The sequence below is a fragment of the Cucumis melo genome, chromosome 5 (assembly GCF_025177605.1).
Source record: "Cucumis melo cultivar AY chromosome 5, USDA_Cmelo_AY_1.0, whole genome shotgun sequence".
Classification (NCBI taxonomy): domain Eukaryota; kingdom Viridiplantae; phylum Streptophyta; class Magnoliopsida; order Cucurbitales; family Cucurbitaceae; genus Cucumis; species Cucumis melo.
This window is the reverse complement of record NC_066861.1, coordinates 25,339,793-25,357,912: the sequence shown is the minus strand read 5'-3', so window position 1 is coordinate 25,357,912 and position 18,120 is coordinate 25,339,793. Positions and strand designations below refer to the sequence as shown.

At 40.9% G+C, this 18,120-nt stretch overlaps 1 protein-coding gene and 1 long non-coding RNA gene across 2 annotated transcripts; one reads left to right on the top strand and one right to left on the bottom strand.

The window, feature by feature from the left end:
• Positions 1-1,054: 1,054 nt before the first annotated feature.
• LOC127149404 (uncharacterized) lies at positions 1,055-3,203 on the bottom strand. Its single transcript, XR_007820925.1, has 3 exons — positions 2,186-3,203; positions 2,032-2,100; positions 1,055-1,357 (listed from the first exon to the last, which is right to left on the bottom strand). It is a non-coding gene; the product is annotated as an uncharacterized LOC127149404 (long non-coding RNA).
• A 10,044-nt stretch (positions 3,204-13,247) lies between these two features.
• LOC103493423 (WAT1-related protein At4g30420) lies at positions 13,248-17,672 on the top strand. The gene is made up of 7 exons (XM_008454141.3): positions 13,248-13,633; positions 13,730-13,798; positions 14,370-14,486; positions 14,590-14,833; positions 15,663-15,824; positions 16,725-16,876; positions 17,351-17,672. Exons 1-7 carry the CDS (start codon positions 13,455-13,457, stop codon positions 17,541-17,543), a joined length of 1,116 nt encoding a protein of 371 aa, XP_008452363.1. The 5' UTR covers positions 13,248-13,454; the 3' UTR covers positions 17,544-17,672.
• Positions 17,673-18,120: the final 448 nt, after the last annotated feature.

The window sequence follows — 18,120 nt, the reverse complement described above, 5'->3', positions numbered from 1 at the left end:
GGGTTTATTAATAGAACATCCAACTTATTCTTATGGATTGCATGGAGCAAACTTCTCACAGCCCAAAAGCCCATTTCATCACTCCCGACCCAATAACATCTTCAGCACAAACGGCCGCCCAATCCATTTCTCTCCAACCAACAATTTCTCTTCAGGCAACTCCTATCACCGTGGGCTTATTGGGCTGCCTCCTACTCATGGGCCTATTTTCAATCATGAAAATAATTCTAGAGCAGGACACATTTTTTGTCAAATATGCCAAAAACAAGGACATGGAGCTCTTGATTGCTACAATCGCATGAATTTCTCATATCAAGGCCGACATCCACCCTCTGGACTAGCGGCAATGGCGGTAAATTATATGAATTCTCGATCTTCAGAAAATACTAATAATTTCTGGCTATCTTATAGTGGATGTAACGTACATATGACGAATATGAGTTGGCAAATCTCAACCTATTCAACAATTATAACGGTGAGGAAATTGTCACAGTGGAAAATGACCAATCTTTAAATATTCAAAATACCAGCAATGGTAACCTCTCAACTCATTCTCATACCTTTAATCTTTCCAAATACTCCATGCTCCATAACTTGCTGCATATCTCTTATTTGTTCATACATTTTGTCTTGATAATAATTGTATTTTCATTTTTTATGCTGACTGGTTCCTTATTCAGGATAAAGTCACTGGTCGAACTCTATATACTGGTGAAAGCATCAATTGTCTCTACCCTATTCCCAGTATTTCTACTCTACCCATACCTACCATGCATTCGACAATTTTAAATTTTCATGCAAAATAGGAGAATTCATCATTATGGCATTTTCGTTTGGGTCATCCTGCTCCAACGATTTTCAGTTCAATTTTATCTCGCATTGGTCTATCTTTATCTCATTCTCTTTCTACTTGCAATTGCACTAGTTGTCTAAAAGCAAAAATGAAAAAAATTACCTTTTCCTATGTCTTTATCTACTTCTCTTACACCACTTGCACTTGTTCACAGTGATGTATAGGGACTATCTCTGTAACGACCCGACTCTTTATGCTGAATCGAAGTGGTTACTGAATCTAGGATCAGTGTTTAAGTCATAAAATCTGGTGTAAATAAATGCAAAGAAATCTAGCAAATGTATTTATGAAAGATAGTTAAGGTAACATGTAGAAATACGAGTTAAGTTTAAAATCCCTAAGCGGGCCCTATCTACAAAAATAACCAAAGTAAATATGCAGAAAGCCGAAACATGAATTTAACTGTAAAGTAAAACATGTGCGGAAGCAGGAAAACCCCTATGGCTCGCCACGGTCACTTCACGTCGCTCGCCAGCTTGCCTTTGCCCTTACCTCGTCCTCTACCTGAAAACATAAAATGAAGAGAATGAGTATAAAAATACTCAGTAAGGGACCCACTACTAGTCCCACTAGGTGCCTGTTGGCTTCCCTATCGAGTCCTGAAAACTGGTACCCAATCTCTGGCACGTTCCCGAACACGTGCAACATGCGCTCCCGTAGGAACGAAACTCTGGTCTTCGGTGCCCGGGGACACCTAGGACAGTCGGGATGCGAGGACCCCGTCGAGTCACTCGAGTCATGTCTATATCATGCTAGACTGGCGTCCCGTCGGACCACACAGTCCTCAATAGGTGGTGATCCCGAAGGACACCCATGCAGGTACGACTCTACTGGGTTGCTAACAGGGACCCTAGTCTTAACATACATATACATCTCATCATCATACAACTATGACGAAATAGTGAACACTAGCTCCCTTCCCTTCCTCAACAGTCTCTACATCGTCAGAACAATTCCAAACATTTCGGTCATATGCTACCGAGCATTCGTACCACAACGTCCTCCTACAGTCAGCAGTTCAACACAACATACGGCCACATACTACTGAGCATTAATATCATAACATCGTCATACAGTCAACAGTTCAATACACCATACGGTCAATCATCAGTATGCATATCTCACAGTATGCGAAATCTTACAATTTGTTCATGGGTCTAGTAGTAGAAATCTCTTACCTCGAGATGTTGCTAGATGAGTTCCTACTGAGGAAGTCCTAAGCTGCAGCAGCTATTTGGTCCAAGTTGCTTCTTGAGGAAAGTAATTAAGTTAATTAAATTTCCAAATTAACTCATTTAATTACTGGGCAGGCTAGGGAATTTGGAAATTTACCAAAAACTAGGTGGAAGGAGCCAAAATTGTCTTGGCGGCTCGGCTGGAAGAAGGACAGAATCGGCTCGGCTCAGTCCTGGCGAAAGGGGCTTGCGCGAGCGGCTCGGCTCACGTCAGCAGGGAGGCGCGGCTCGGCTTGGAGTAGGCGCGCGCGCGGAGTTCGGGTTCGGCGGGCGGCGCGGGTCGGTTTTGGACTCGGGCCGACGGGCGGGCGCAGATCAGCCGAAACGCGGGTTCTGCTTCACGGCTGGAGGCGCGCGGCTGACGCCGTCGACTGCTGCGGGTCGGTGACTTGGCAGTGCGCGGCTTCACGCAGTGGTTGGCGGTTGCGCACGATGGGACTGGGCGGCTCGGCGACGCGGCTTCAGCTGCTCTCCCTCGGATCGATGCGGCGCGGCGCAGGCACGGGTGTAACGCGGCTTCGGGCGACGGCTGGCGTGCGACGGCTCGACTTGACCTGATCTCCGACGCGGCTGGGACGATGTGCGTCGACTCGGCGGCGGCGGCGTGGCTAGGGTTTCTCGGCTTCTTCTTCTTCTTTCTCTTTTTCTTTTTCCTTTTTCTTTTCCTTTTCTTTTCCTTTTCTTTTCCTTTCCTTTTCCTTTTATAAAATAAATTCCCCTCTTTTTCTCTTCTTTAATAAATTCCAAATTTCACTCTTCTCTCTCTAATTTACCAATATTTCCCCCAAATTCCTCCTTTCCCTCAACTTCCAAATACCAATTAAATCTTTAATTACCAAGTATAATTAAAGTTGAAATTTGCTTAATATTTTAAAAGGGGAAAAATTCACATCTTGATGACATAAGTTTCATTATTTAATTATAAACAAATAGATGAATAAAATAAAAATAAATAATTGAATTTAAAAAATGAACGACATGAGATCATTGGGGTGTTACATACTTCCCCCCTTAGAAAGCTTTCGTCCTCGAAAGCTCTACTCCTCGAACAGCTCTGGGTACTGGGTCTTCATGTCCTCTTCTCTCTCCCACGTGGCCTCTTCAACTCCATGGTTCTGCCAAAGGACTTGACTAGTGGAATATCTCGACTACGAAGCTTCTTGATCTCTCTTGCCAAGATCTCGACAGGCTGCTCCTCATAGCTCAAGTTCTCACTGACCTGTAGGGGCTCGAAGTCCACGATGTGCGTCGGGTCTGCGACATACCTCCTCAACATGGAGACATGGAATACGTCACGCACTGCTGAGAGGGATGGGGGCAAGGCCAAACGATAAGCCACAGGGCCAACCCGTTCCAGTATCTCAAATGGCCCCACGAAACGTGGACTCAACTTCCCCTTCTTCTCGAACCTCAGAACGCCCTTCATCGGTGCTACCTTCAAAAAGACCATATCTCCCACTTCAAACTCGAGGTCCTTACGTCGTACATCAGCGTAACTCTTCTGTCTGCTCTGTGCGGTCAGCATACGAGCTCGGATCTTCTGTATGGCTGCATTGGTAGTCTGCACTAACTCGGGGCCTAGCATCCTCTGCTCTCCAACCTCGCCCCAGCAGACAGGGGATCTACAGCACTTGCCATACAGACCCTCAAACGGAGCCATACCAATGGTAGCCTGGTAACTGTTATTATAGGCGAACTCCATTAGATGCAGGTGGGAGTCCCAACTTCCTGAAAACTCTAGCACACAGGCCCGCAGCATATCCTCCAAAATCTGGTTCAGTCTCTCTGTCTGACCATCAGTCTGAGGGTGGAATGCCGTGCTGAAGTCCAGCCTCGTACCTAATGCAAGTTGGAGCCCTTGCCAAAATTTCGAAGTGAAACGGGCATCCCTGTCTGAAACGATGGATACTGGTACTCCGTGCAGTCTTACTATTTCCGTCATGTATAACTGCCCCCACTTGCTGGCAGTGTACGTGGATTTCCCTGGCACGAAGTGGGCTGTCTTCGTGAGTCTGTCGACCACAACCCAGATCACCGTGTAGCCCTTCAAGGTCTTGGGCAGTCCCGTGATAAAGTCCATCGACACACTCTCCCACTTCCACCCTGGCACACTCAAGGGTTGCAACAACCCTGCTGGATGCTGCCTAGGTGCCTTCACCTGCTGGCACACCAAGCACCTACTGACGAACTCTGCTACATCCCTCTTCATGCCCCTCCACCAATAGACACTCCTTAAGTCCTGGTACATCTTCGTACTCCCAGGGTGCATGGTAAACGGGGAACTGTGAGCCTCAGTCAAAAGCTCTGTCTTAACTGCGCTGTCTTCCGGCACACACAGGCGCCCCTCAAACATAAGGCCATCATCAGAGGATATAGAGAACTCTTCACCTTGCTCCGTCTCTACCATACGACGTTTCTCTGCCAAGTAAGGATCACTCAGCTGAGCAGCAATGATCCTTTGCCTCAAGGTTGGCTGAACTGTCAACTGAGCCAACTGTGCGGCAACCTCACCTACTGAGACTGCAATCTCGGCTCTCTCCAAATCCCTGAGTAAGGGGGTCTGCTTCGTGATTAGCGCTGCTGAATGTGCAACCTTCCTACTCAGCGCGTCAGCCACTACATTTGCTTTACCTGGATGGTACAGGATCTCGCAGTCGTAGTCTTTCACCAACTCGAGCCACCTCCTCTGCCTCATGTTCAACTCCTTCTGAGTGAAGAAATACTTCAGGCTCTTGTGGTCGGTGTAAATCTGAATCTTCTCACCGTACAGATAGTGCCTCCATATCTTCAGTGCAAAGACTACAGCTGCCAACTCCAAGTCGTGGGTAGGGTAGTTCTGCTCATGATTCTTCAACTGGCGTGAGGCATACGCAACTACCTTACCTTGCTGCATCAGGACACATCCCAGTCCTTTCTTAGAGGCATCACTATAGATCACAAAACTTCCCGACCCATCAGGCACTGTCAGGACTGGTGCCGTCACTAGCTTCTGCTTAAGCTCTTGGAAACTACTCTCACATGCTGGGCTCCAGACAAAAGGGGTTCCCTTCCTGGTCAACTGGGTCAATGGGCTGGCTATGCGTGAGAAGTCTTCTACAAACCTCCTGTAGTATCCTGCCAGACCCAGAAAACTGCGAATCTCACTGACTGTAGACGGTCGAGGCCAGTTGGTCACCGCTTCGACCTTAGCTGGGTCCACCGAGACTCCCTCACTGGAAACCACGTGCCCTAAAAATGTCACCTTCTTTAACCAGAACTCACACTTGGAGAACTTGGCGTATAGCTTATGAGCTCGAAGGGTCTCCAAGACTTGGTGCAAGTGCTCTTCGTGTTCGGCCTCAGTCTTGGAATAGATCAAGATATCGTCAATGAAGACTATGACGAATTGGTCTAGAAAGTCCTTAAACACCCTGTTCATCAGGTCCATGAACACTGCAGGGGCATTAGTTAAACCAAAGGACATCACTATGAATTCGTAGTGTCCGTACCTCGAACGAAAGGCCGTCTTGGGAATATCACCGTCCCTAATCCTCAACTGGTGATAGCCTGATCGCAGGTCGATCTTGGAAAAGACGGTGGCCCCCTGTAACTGGTCAAACAAGTCCTCAATCCTGGGTAAGGGGTAGCGGTTTTTAACTGTCACCTTGTTCAACTCTCGGTAGTCAATGCAAAGGCGCATCGACCCATCCTTCTTCTTCACGAACAACACTGGGGCTCCCCACGGTGATACACTGGGCCGGATAAAGCCCTTGTCCAACAGCTCCTGTAACTGGACTTTCAACTCCTTTAATTCGGCTGGGGCCATTCTGTAAGGAGCTCTAGAGATAGGGGCGGTGCCGGGCTCTAACTCGATGGCGAAGTCTACCTCCCTAGGAGGCGGAAGTCCTGGGAGTTCGTCGGGGAAAACGTCAGGGTACTCCCTTACTACTGGTTCGGAAGATAGGAAAACTTCTGGTTCTGCCACATCTACTACGCTTGCCAAGATACCCCAAGTACCCTGGCTAAGTAGCTTACTCGCCTTCATTGCTGAGATGACCTTGGGTATACCTACCATGCCTGCTCCTCTAAATTTAAACTTATCCCCTGAAGGAGGGTTAAAGACTACTTCCTTATTGAAACAGTCTATGGTTGCATGGTTAGTGGACAACCAATCCATGCCTAAAATTACATCGAAATCTTGCATATCTAGCACCAGTAAGGTTACATCCAAGGTATGGTTTGCTATTTCTACCCAACATGCCCTTATTTTTTCCTTAGACAAAAGGGCCTCTCCAGAAGGAGTAGAGACAGACAAGGCACTACCCAACGGTTCTACTTCTAAACCCGCATGCTTGACAAAAATAGAGGATATAAATGAATGCGATGACCCCGAGTCAAATAGTACCAAAGCATAATGCCCCAAGATTGGGAGCGTACCTGTCACCACCGTACTAGCTCGCTCGGCCTCCTGCCGGTTCGTGGCAAAGACTCTCCCCTGCTGGGGAGCAGAAGGCTGACGTGGCGTCGTCTCTAAGGGTTTCCGAGGACACGCATCAGCAGTGTGCCCCGGCTGCCTGCACCTGAAGCAGACTCCACTCCCAGCTAAACATTGTCCTCCATGGACCTTCCCACAGGTAGTACAAGTGGGTAGCTCTCTCAAAGTTCTCCCAGCTGCTGCCAGCTCCCGACGGTGTCTCTGGAAGACACCTCCTGACCTCGGAGTCCGCTGTGGTATTACGTCGGGCTGCGCCTCCGCCTTCCTCTTCTGTCCCGAGGCTGACCCTGTGCCGACAACCTTAGATTGACCAGCTCTCTCATGCAGGCTCAGATCCAGTGCTATGCGTAGAGCATCCGCATGAGTGGTTGGTCGAAGAGCTCGTACAAAACCCTGGAGGTCTAACCTGAGGCCATTAACAAATCTCTCAGTCCTGGCGGCCTCATCCCTTACCACATCAGGGGCAAAACGGGACAACAGGTCGAACTCGGCATCATACTGTTCCACGCTCAGTTTGCCTTGCTCCAAGTTTAGGAATTCTTGGAGCTTGGCGTGCTTCACGTTGGCAGAGAAGAACTTAGCATAAAAGCTCTCCCTGAATTGCTCCCATGTGATCTTGCTGGCATCTCCTCCCAGCGCCCTCTCAGCAGTCTCCCACCAGGCAGTCCCCCTATCCTCCAAACAGAAAGCTGCACACTGCACCTTCTGGTCTTCTGGGCACTTCATGTACCTGAAGATCGTCTCTATGGATGTCAACCACAGCTGGGCTCTAAAGGGGTTGTCCAAGGATCCGTCGAAAGTCTTCGGGTTGTACTTCCTAAAATCCCTCAAGTGCTTGGCCTCAGCTGACAGTTGTACTGGCACCGGCTGAGCTTCCACCGGGGCTGGAGGGATGACGGGCTGGTCCTGAACAGGGGCTGGAGGGACTACAGGCTGGTCCTGAACAGGGGCGGCCTGGTTCTGCTGAGCAGCGAGGAACGGCGCTAGAGCAGCTTGCAGCATGGCCTGGTAACGCTGCTCCATTGCGGCGAGATCCGCCTGAGTGACCGGTGCATTAGGGTTGACTGGTACGTCGGGGTTGACTGGCGGCGCGGCAGGTTGCTCCGCCGGTTGGCCACGACCGGCTCCTCTGCCTCCCCTGCCACCTCCTCGGCGTGCACCTCTACGTGGCGGCATTCTTCCTAAAATTCACCAACAAATTTTTCACCACTAGAGCTCAATATTCTCACTCTAAGTCTAATCTAATCAGGCAACATTATAATCTTAATATTTGTAAAGCTTTAGGCATACCTGGCGAGTGACGAAGGACCGTATAGCCATAGGGTGAGGTAAAAATCAAAACAAAATGACTTACATCATAAGTCAGTCTACAGGACCTAAAACACTGCGCTCTGATACCAACTGTAACGACCCGACTCTTTATGCTGAATCGAAGTGGTTACTGAATCTAGGATCAGTGTTTAAGTCATAAAATCTGGTGTAAATAAATGCAAAGAAATCTAGCAAATGTATTTATGAAAGATAGTTAAGGTAACATGTAGAAATACGAGTTAAGTTTAAAATCCCTAAGCGGGCCCTATCTACAAAAATAACCAAAGTAAATATGCAGAAAGCCGAAACATGAATTTAACTGTAAAGTAAAACATGTGCGGAAGCAGGAAAACCCCTATGGCTCGCCACGGTCACTTCACGTCGCTCGCCAGCTTGCCTTTGCCCTTACCTCGTCCTCTACCTGAAAACATAAAATGAAGAGAATGAGTATAAAAATACTCAGTAAGGGACCCACTACTAGTCCCACTAGGTGCCTGTTGGCTTCCCTATCGAGTCCTGAAAACTGGTACCCAATCTCTGGCACGTTCCCGAACACGTGCAACATGCGCTCCCGTAGGAACGAAACTCTGGTCTTCGGTGCCCGGGGACACCTAGGACAGTCGGGATGCGAGGACCCCGTCGAGTCACTCGAGTCATGTCTATATCATGCTAGACTGGCGTCCCGTCGGACCACACAGTCCTCAATAGGTGGTGATCCCGAAGGACACCCATGCAGGTACGACTCTACTGGGTTGCTAACAGGGACCCTAGTCTTAACATACATATACATCTCATCATCATACAACTATGACGAAATAGTGAACACTAGCTCCCTTCCCTTCCTCAACAGTCTCTACATCGTCAGAACAATTCCAAACATTTCGGTCATATGCTACCGAGCATTCGTACCACAACGTCCTCCTACAGTCAGCAGTTCAACACAACATACGGCCACATACTACTGAGCATTAATATCATAACATCGTCATACAGTCAACAGTTCAATACACCATACGGTCAATCATCAGTATGCATATCTCACAGTATGCGAAATCTTACAATTTGTTCATGGGTCTAGTAGTAGAAATCTCTTACCTCGAGATGTTGCTAGATGAGTTCCTACTGAGGAAGTCCTAAGCTGCAGCAGCTATTTGGTCCAAGTTGCTTCTTGAGGAAAGTAATTAAGTTAATTAAATTTCCAAATTAACTCATTTAATTACTGGGCAGGCTAGGGAATTTGGAAATTTACCAAAAACTAGGTGGAAGGAGCCAAAATTGTCTTGGCGGCTCGGCTGGAAGAAGGACAGAATCGGCTCGGCTCAGTCCTGGCGAAAGGGGCTTGCGCGAGCGGCTCGGCTCACGTCAGCAGGGAGGCGCGGCTCGGCTTGGAGTAGGCGCGCGCGCGGAGTTCGGGTTCGGCGGGCGGCGCGGGTCGGTTTTGGACTCGGGCCGACGGGCGGGCGCAGATCAGCCGAAACGCGGGTTCTGCTTCACGGCTGGAGGCGCGCGGCTGACGCCGTCGACTGCTGCGGGTCGGTGACTTGGCAGTGCGCGGCTTCACGCAGTGGTTGGCGGTTGCGCACGATGGGACTGGGCGGCTCGGCGACGCGGCTTCAGCTGCTCTCCCTCGGATCGATGCGGCGCGGCGCAGGCACGGGTGTAACGCGGCTTCGGGCGACGGCTGGCGTGCGACGGCTCGACTTGACCTGATCTCCGACGCGGCTGGGACGATGTGCGTCGACTCGGCGGCGGCGGCGTGGCTAGGGTTTCTCGGCTTCTTCTTCTTCTTTCTCTTTTTCTTTTTCCTTTTTCTTTTCCTTTTCTTTTCCTTTTCTTTTCCTTTCCTTTTCCTTTTATAAAATAAATTCCCCTCTTTTTCTCTTCTTTAATAAATTCCAAATTTCACTCTTCTCTCTCTAATTTACCAATATTTCCCCCAAATTCCTCCTTTCCCTCAACTTCCAAATACCAATTAAATCTTTAATTACCAAGTATAATTAAAGTTGAAATTTGCTTAATATTTTAAAAGGGGAAAAATTCACATCTTGATGACATAAGTTTCATTATTTAATTATAAACAAATAGATGAATAAAATAAAAATAAATAATTGAATTTAAAAAATGAACGACATGAGATCATTGGGGTGTTACAATCTCCAATAATTTCTTCTAATGGAAATCATTGTTTTGTCAGTTTCATTCATGAAAATTTTAACAAATTTACTTGCCTCTTTCCTATTGCTTATAAATCAGATATTTCTTCTATTGTGCAAAAATTTGTTTCTTTTACTGAAACTCAACTATCTCAGAAAATGAAAGTTTTTCGATCCAATGGTGGTAGTGAATTTTGCAACAATTCTTTGCAATCCTTTTTTGAATCTAAAGGTATTTCTCACAAAAAAAATCATGTCCTTATACTCCCGAACAAAATGGCATTACAGAACGTAAACATCACCACATTGTTTAAACTGCAATGTCTTTAATTTTTCACTCATTTGTTCCTCTTGAATTTTGGCCTTATGCCTTTTCTACTGCAATTTTTCTTATTAATCGAATGCTCTTACACTCTCTTTACATGTTGTCACCATTTGAAAGCTTTTTGTTAATACTCATGATTTGTGTCATTTAAAAGTTTTTTGATGTGCATGTTATCCCCTTCTAAAACCCTACATCAAACACAAACTTGAACCCAAAACCACACAACACATATTTTTAGGCTATCCTCACAATTTTAAAGATCGTCTTTGTTATAATCTATCATCCAAACAAACCATTGTTTCACGACATATTATCTTTCACGAAACAATTTTTTTCTTTGCCCAATCCCCTCCTTCTCTATCTCACACTCAATCCATCTCTGGTCCCAGCCTATTACTCACCTTACTGAATCTTCCACAATCTCCCGCTTCTAACTCTCCCACTGTTGACAATACTTGCTCACCTTTTATGGATACTAATGCCACTTGTCAGTCTTTGCATGTTTCATCTATTGTTGATACAGGAAATGCGATAGATATTTTCACCACCAATGCACCAACTCCTTGTAACACTCATGTCATGCAAAATCGGGCAAAATCAGGGATTTTTAAACCAAAGCCTTTCCATATCACAACAACAATCCCAACTCCCATATCCTACACCGAAGCCTCCAAGTATCCTGAATGGTGAAATGTAATGTGTGAGGAATTTAATGCTCTTCAAGCACAAGGTACCTGATCCTTAGTACCTCGACATCCATCCATGAATATTGTTGGCTGTTAATGGGTTTTTCGTTCAAAATATAATCCTGATGGCTCAGTTGCTCGTCACAAAGTCTGCCTAGTTGCAAAAGGCTATCACCAGGTACATGGTTTTGATTTTGATGAAACTTTTAGTCCTGTTGTCAAGAAACCTACTATACGAATTATTCTTGCTTTGGCTGCTCAATACAGTTGGTCATTGACACAGTTAGATGTAAAAAAATGTCTTTCTTCATGGTATTCTTCAGGAAATAGTATGCATGTCTCAACCTACAGGTTTCTAAGACAAAACCTGCCCAAACAACGTATGTCTTCTCCACAAGAGTCTTTATGGCCTCAAATAGGCTCCTTGTGCTTGGTTTGAACACTTTACCTCTTATTTATTTACTCTAGGATTTGTTGCCTCCAACGCTAATCCTTCTTTATTCATTCGATCAGTTGGATCTTCTCTCACTTACTTACTCTTGTACATTATTATCACTGCCCCGACTCTTCCTATGATCTTTCCTTAAAACTCAATTAGCACTTGAATTCTAAATATCTGATCTTGGTCCCTTAAAGTACTTTCTTGGTTTCGAAATACATTCCCTCCTTAATGGCTTATTTGTCAATCAAGCCAAATATCTTAATGGTCTTTTTCACACATCAGGAATGATCTCTGCAAAATCCTGTACCACACCAATGTCTCATTCTCTTGACCTCTACACCACTGCACCACCTTTTAATGATCCATCTTTATACCGCAAACTAGTTGGTTCCTTACAATATCTTACACTTACTCGCCTTGATATTGCCTTCTTCGTAAATCGTGTCATTCAATTCATGCAAAACTGACTGTCATTCACTTCTCGACAGTCAAATCAACCTCCGGTATTTATTTGGTACTCCAACTTTTGGAATAAATTTTCGCAAAGGTTCATTTTCTCTTCAAACCTTTTGTGACTTTGATTGGGCTGGTGATACTTCTGACAGACACTCCACCTCCGAATTCATTGCCTTCCTCGGCTCTAATCCAATCTTCTGGTCTTCTAAAAAGTAACCTACAATCTCCCGTTCTTCCACAGAAGCAGAATATCGTTCTCTTGCCACTACTACTATTGATCTTTACTGGATACGACAACTTCTCTATGATCTCCGTGTTCCTCTAAAAACTTCATCAACACTATGGTGTGATAATGCTTCTGCTACCTCTCTTGCTCATAATCCTGTTTTCCATGCAAGAACAAAACACATTGAGATTGATTATCACTTTGTTCGGGAAAAAGTTCTTCGCAAAGATATCTCTGTCTGTCACATCTCTTTTGACAAGCAACTTGCTGATATATTCACAAAGCCACTGTTGGCTCTAACCTTTCTTCATCTTCGCAACAAACTACTAACTCAACCTGAGTCATCCGTTTGAGGGGAGATATTAGGAAATAAATCAAATCTTCTCAAATCTCCCTCCATAATTTAAGCTCATAATTGTAAATTAAATTGTAATCAATTGTCATTATTTTCTACCAAATTTATCTCATTGTAATTGTATAAATATTAACATCTATTGGTGAAAAGATCAAGCAATTCAATGCAATTTGTTTCACATTTCTTTCAAAGTGATGACAACTTTATTTAAAAGGAAAGGAATGCTTTTGTAGGAGGTACAATGTGTTAAAGTCAATATTAACTAGGCGAAAACAAAAAGATAACCAACACGATCCAAGAGAAATGCCACAACATATAAGAAAATCTTCCAATTACAACATTTAAAAGCAAAGTCACATAAAAACTTATGATCAAAGTGGACAATATTTTACCATTTTAAAGATACATAGACATTCTGTGTTGTCTTATGTTAGTCTATATGATCCAAGCTAAGAGAAATATATGCCACGGAATATGAAAAAAATCTTTCAGTTATAACGTTTAAAAGCAAAGTGATATCACGAGAGCTTATGATCGAAGTGAACTATACTACTATAGGATTGTAAAGATACGTATTGCGGACCTTTTGTTAGTTTTCCCATCTTTAACCAATTCAAAGTTTCACATGTGTCTTGGTAAAGGGTAAAAACCCTCCTAATTAAAAAAAATTGAGTTGGCAGTACTATATATCTCAAGCTAGGGCTGCCTCTCTCTCTTTCTTATTCACCACACAAACAAAAATAATTCTCCCCCATGTCCCTAACTGCCAAACATAGCCATCAATAATTTTAACTTTATTCATTATCCTTCATTTCCTTTCCTTTCATCTCCTTCTCTTCTCTCTCTCTCTCTCTCTCTCTCTCAAACATATAAATTGGAGAGTCTTAGAACAATTTTAGATCAAAGAGACGAGAGGTGGGAAATTTTTTTTAGGGCATATGGGTTTTGTTGAAGAATACTTGCCAGCAATGGCTATGTTTGGGCTTCAAGTGACTTATGCCATAATGGCTCTTCTCTCTAGGGCTGCTCTTTTGAAGGGCATGAGTCCTAGAGTTTTTGTTGTTTATAGGCAGGCCGTTGCCACTCTCTTTATTGCACCCATTGCTTATTTTTCCAGGTTAGTTTCTGATTCATTCTTTATTATCTAAATTGCTTATTTTCTTGTTTTTTTAGGTCATTTATTTGTGTTTTTGTTTTTCTTTCGAGACGAAAGGTCGAAATCTAGGAGGGTGTCTATGAACTTGAGGAGCTTTTCTCTAATCTTCATTGCTTCTCTTGTCGGGTACGATTAGGAAGGCTCTCGGAAGACTCGTCATCTTTTTTCTTATTAGGGTAAATATATCGAAATGGTCCTTGAGTTTTAGGTAATTCTCAATTTCATTCTTACCTATACAAATTTTGAAAACACATACACATACTATATAACTTTGCATGAACATTGTTATTTTTATTTAACCATTTTCGAAACAAAATCAACTATGATGGATTGAATTTAAGATTTATTGAAAGCGTATGTATTAAAATTAAGTAAATATCAAAATATGGTGATGAAAACAGTAATTTAACTTTTTTCCAGAAAAGGAAAACTACTTCAATTTTTTTTATAGTCGTACATTTTCAATGAATTAAATTTGAACCGCACAGTAACAAACTCAATTTCTTCCACACACAATTCAATGATACATAATTTTTCTCTCTCTCTCACAAATTTTAGTGTTAAGGAATAAATTGAGAATTATGGCAAAAGATGAGCAAGAACCATTTTATATATTTAGCCTTCTTGGCTTATTATTATTATTATTATTTTAAAAAAGAGAATTAATTAGTGTCTTAACATTGGAGGGTTTCGGCAGTGTAACGATGAACCAAAACGTTTACTTTGAGGGAGTTTTTTTAGTTAGTTCGTCAATGGCGACGGCGATGACTAATTTGATTCCGGCGGTGACGTTTGTAATAGCAACGATTGTCGGGTAAGTTTAATATTGGTAAAATATATTCTATATATAACACCTTATAAACTTTCGAGTTGAGCTATTATATATGGTTTAATGGTATATATGAAAACTTTTATAGGATGGAGAATTTGAAGATGGGAAGCTTGAGGAGCATGGCAAAGATTGGAGGGACAGTGGTTTGTGTGAGTGGAGCCATGTGCATGGCTCTCCTAAGAGGACCAAAGCTTATCAATTCAACACAAGGTTTTGGGTTGAAATCTACATTATTTGGTGTGGAAAGTGGAGGCCAAACTGCTTGGTTATTGGGTTCCTTGTGTCTCTTTGGCAGTTGTTGTTGCTGGTCAATTTGGTTGATTTTGCAGGTATAAATTCTCAATTCATTGTCTTAAAATAAAAAAAGAAACATTAGGGTTTGTTCTCAAGTTCCTAGGGTAAAAATTATCGTCTATCATAACATTAGATTATTATTTGTGTTTATCGCAGTCTATCATTTAGAGTAATTATTGTTTAGAGAATTATAAATTAGGAATATACGTATATATATTTTTAAGAAAAAGGATAATATCTTCTTTTACTGTATATAAATATGAGATGATATTTAGATTGATAGAGCCAATCGGACCATATTCTTTTGGCACATAATAGCAATATTGATTCTAAGGGTGGGGTTCGTTTTTCTCATTTACATATTTGCTTTTGAAGAAAATAAGGTTGTCTTTGAGGGACTATTTTGGAATATTCTTTATAAAAAAGAAAAAGTGAGCTTGTTTGGTTTTATAATGTGTTTTTGCTAGTGTGGCCCCCCCTTTTTTTTTTCTCTTTTTAATTTGTTTTAGATTTGTAAATAGATAGAGGATTGGTGGAGATTTCTTTTTCCAAAACAATTATGTTTTAGGTTTTAGAGCAATAATAATAGTGAATAAAACAAGACTAATCTTAATCGATTAATCAGTTAGTTGATAATTGTTCTTCAAACCACAATTTTATTGGTTGGAGTTTTGTTTGTTTGACCTACGTGAAGTTTTAAAAGAAAATCAAGCTTATTATAATCACTATAGTTAGTTCCTGACTTTTCTTAGACTTGGTCTTTAAGTAAGACTAATTCGAACACGGAAGGTAGATTCCAATACAAAGAAATTAATTAACAATATCTTGAAAAAAATAGTAAATAATAAATATCGAATGAAATAGGTACCAGCTTCAGCCAGCTATCCAGACAATTTATCCTTATCAGCGTGGATGTGTTTGATGGCCACAATTCAATCTGCCATTCTTACTCTATTGGTTGAACCAATCAATCTACAAACTTGGAAAATACATTCAACTATTGAACTTATTTGTTATCTTTTCTCGGTAAGTTTTTTCTTTTCATTTTCTAATTTTAATGTACATAATATGACCCTATTTTATAAACATTTTGATGTTGATGTTGTTCGTTTGTTAACTATATATTTGAATTTTTTTAAAATATTTTTTTCTAAATTATGTTTGTTGTCTTTTTTCCCTCAATTTCTTATAGTGAGTTTTTTTTTTCCTTTGCATTTTTACAAAATATAACAAAATTTTAGATATTGTTATAGATTTTTATCCGTGTCTGTAATCAGTGTATTTATCTATTATTGCTTATTATTGATTCATAAAATTTGAAACTTTTTTTGTAAATATTTTCAACAGTTTTATCATTTACAATAATTTTTCTATAAGTAGATGGGTCAATCAATTCTTACGTAATCAAATTCCAAAAACAAAAATAAGTTTTTAAAAATTATCATTTTAAGTTTTCAATACTTTGCTTTGGTTTATTAAAAATATTGGTAAAAATTAAAGTAAATATCAAAGCAAAAATCAGAGAGGTGCAACCATTGTTTTTATAAATTTAATTTTCAAAAACTAAAAACAATAAATCAAATAGTTATTAAACCATAACTAAAAAGTACTCTTTTTTTTTTTGTTTACAAACTTGGCTCAGTCATGCTTTTAAAACAGTACTATTCATTCATGAGTAGATAAGAAAACAAAGAAATCACCTGATGAAAGTAATTTATAAGCTTAAATTTTCAAAAATCAAATGCATAAAACAAATTCGAATGTGTTTTTAAGGAAGCTAGGGAAACGTTTAACCAAAAGTTGTAAAAAAAACGAGCATAGTTTAAAAAAAGTAGAAAAAAGTAAAAGATAAAACGTTTAATCAGATGTAACGAACGAGAGTTGAAGTATAGAGTTTTGATTGGTGTAAAAAAAAATGGTTGTTAGGGAATTGTTGGGTCAGGTGTTGCGTTCTTTGTTCAAGCTTGGTGTGTTTCAAAGAGAGGACCTGTCTTCTCAGCAATGTTCAACCCTCTCTGCACCATTGTTACAACCATTTTGGCTGCTATTGTTCTTCATGAACAAATATTTACTGGAAGGTAAATTCTATTCCTCTTTCTCTTTTCACTCTTTAATTCTCTCTCCTATATTCTAAAATATTATTATTCTTCTGCCCATCCCTCCAATAATTTTTGCTAACCCTACCTCTATTTATATTTCTTTCCAAAGTTTTAATTATTGAAGTCCAGTGTCATAACCATTTGTTTTCTTTTCTTTTCTCTTTACTGCAATTTTCACCACTCTTAAATATATAAATATATGCATATATTTGAATTTAGTTTAAGGATTTATATAAATATATGCAAAACAAACATTTTAAAGCATTCATCCTTTTCTTTTCCTCTCTTTAATATACACACATGACCCTTTATTCTTCAATAGCCTTTTATGTTAAAAATGAAAAATTTCACAATATATATAAAGCTATTGGTAAAGTTAATTTCCTCATCTAATTTTTTTTTTCTCGTGTAAGTTTAATTTCTTTATTATTATTGGAACAAATTAATTTACAGCTTGTTGGGGGGCGTGGCTGTGATTATTGGATTGTACATTGTTCTTTGGGGAAAAGCAAAAGATTATGTGAAGGAAGAAGCCAAATTAGGAAAGCCAAGTTTTGATCAAAAAGAAGAGATTTGTGAATCACTTGAGAGACGAAGCACTGATCAAATTGATTTGGAGGAACCACTTTTGTCGTCTAAAGAATAATATAATCATGTGTATATTATATATATATATATATATATATATAACATATCTTATATTATCCCCTACCTCAAAATAAAATTAGTTGTTAGTATATTACATGTCAATTATCAATTTTGATTTAGTCTTGTTTATATGTATGCATATTATTTTCTAAAGACAACCTTGAAAAGCACAAACCATCTGGTGAGATATTTGGGCGTTTCCACCATCGCTCTATCACTGTCCCTACAAACTCATTATTAACAAAGCCTTGAATGGAATCAACCAACGTAGAGAGAAGAGAGGTAGAAGGAGAGAAGAGAGGAGTGGAATATTTTTAAAAAAGTTATTTTCTCTAAAACTTAATTACTTTCAAAAAGTTACGATAATAATTGTTTCCACGTTGGAAGACACTATGTAAATATATTTTTCACAATTGATAAAGAAAATACCAATTTTTCCTTTTTTTTTTTTTAAAGAAAATTTATGAAAAATATAAAGATTAAAATGATGTTTTAGATCATCGATTTAAAAATGAAAAGAAATGATATGTTTTGTGTTTAGAAGAAAGAAATTAAATAATATGATACTATTGAAT

Coding starts and splice junctions, on each gene's coding strand:
- LOC103493423 (XM_008454141.3), top strand. CDS start 13,455: ATGGGTTTTGTTGAAGAATACTTGCCAGCAATGGCTATGTTTGGGCTT. Junction 14,834..15,662: donor CAATTTGGTTGATTTTGCAG/GTATAAATTCTC, acceptor CGAATGAAATAG/GTACCAGCTTCAGCCAGCTA. Junction 15,825..16,724: donor TTATTTGTTATCTTTTCTCG/GTAAGTTTTTTC, acceptor AATGGTTGTTAG/GGAATTGTTGGGTCAGGTGT.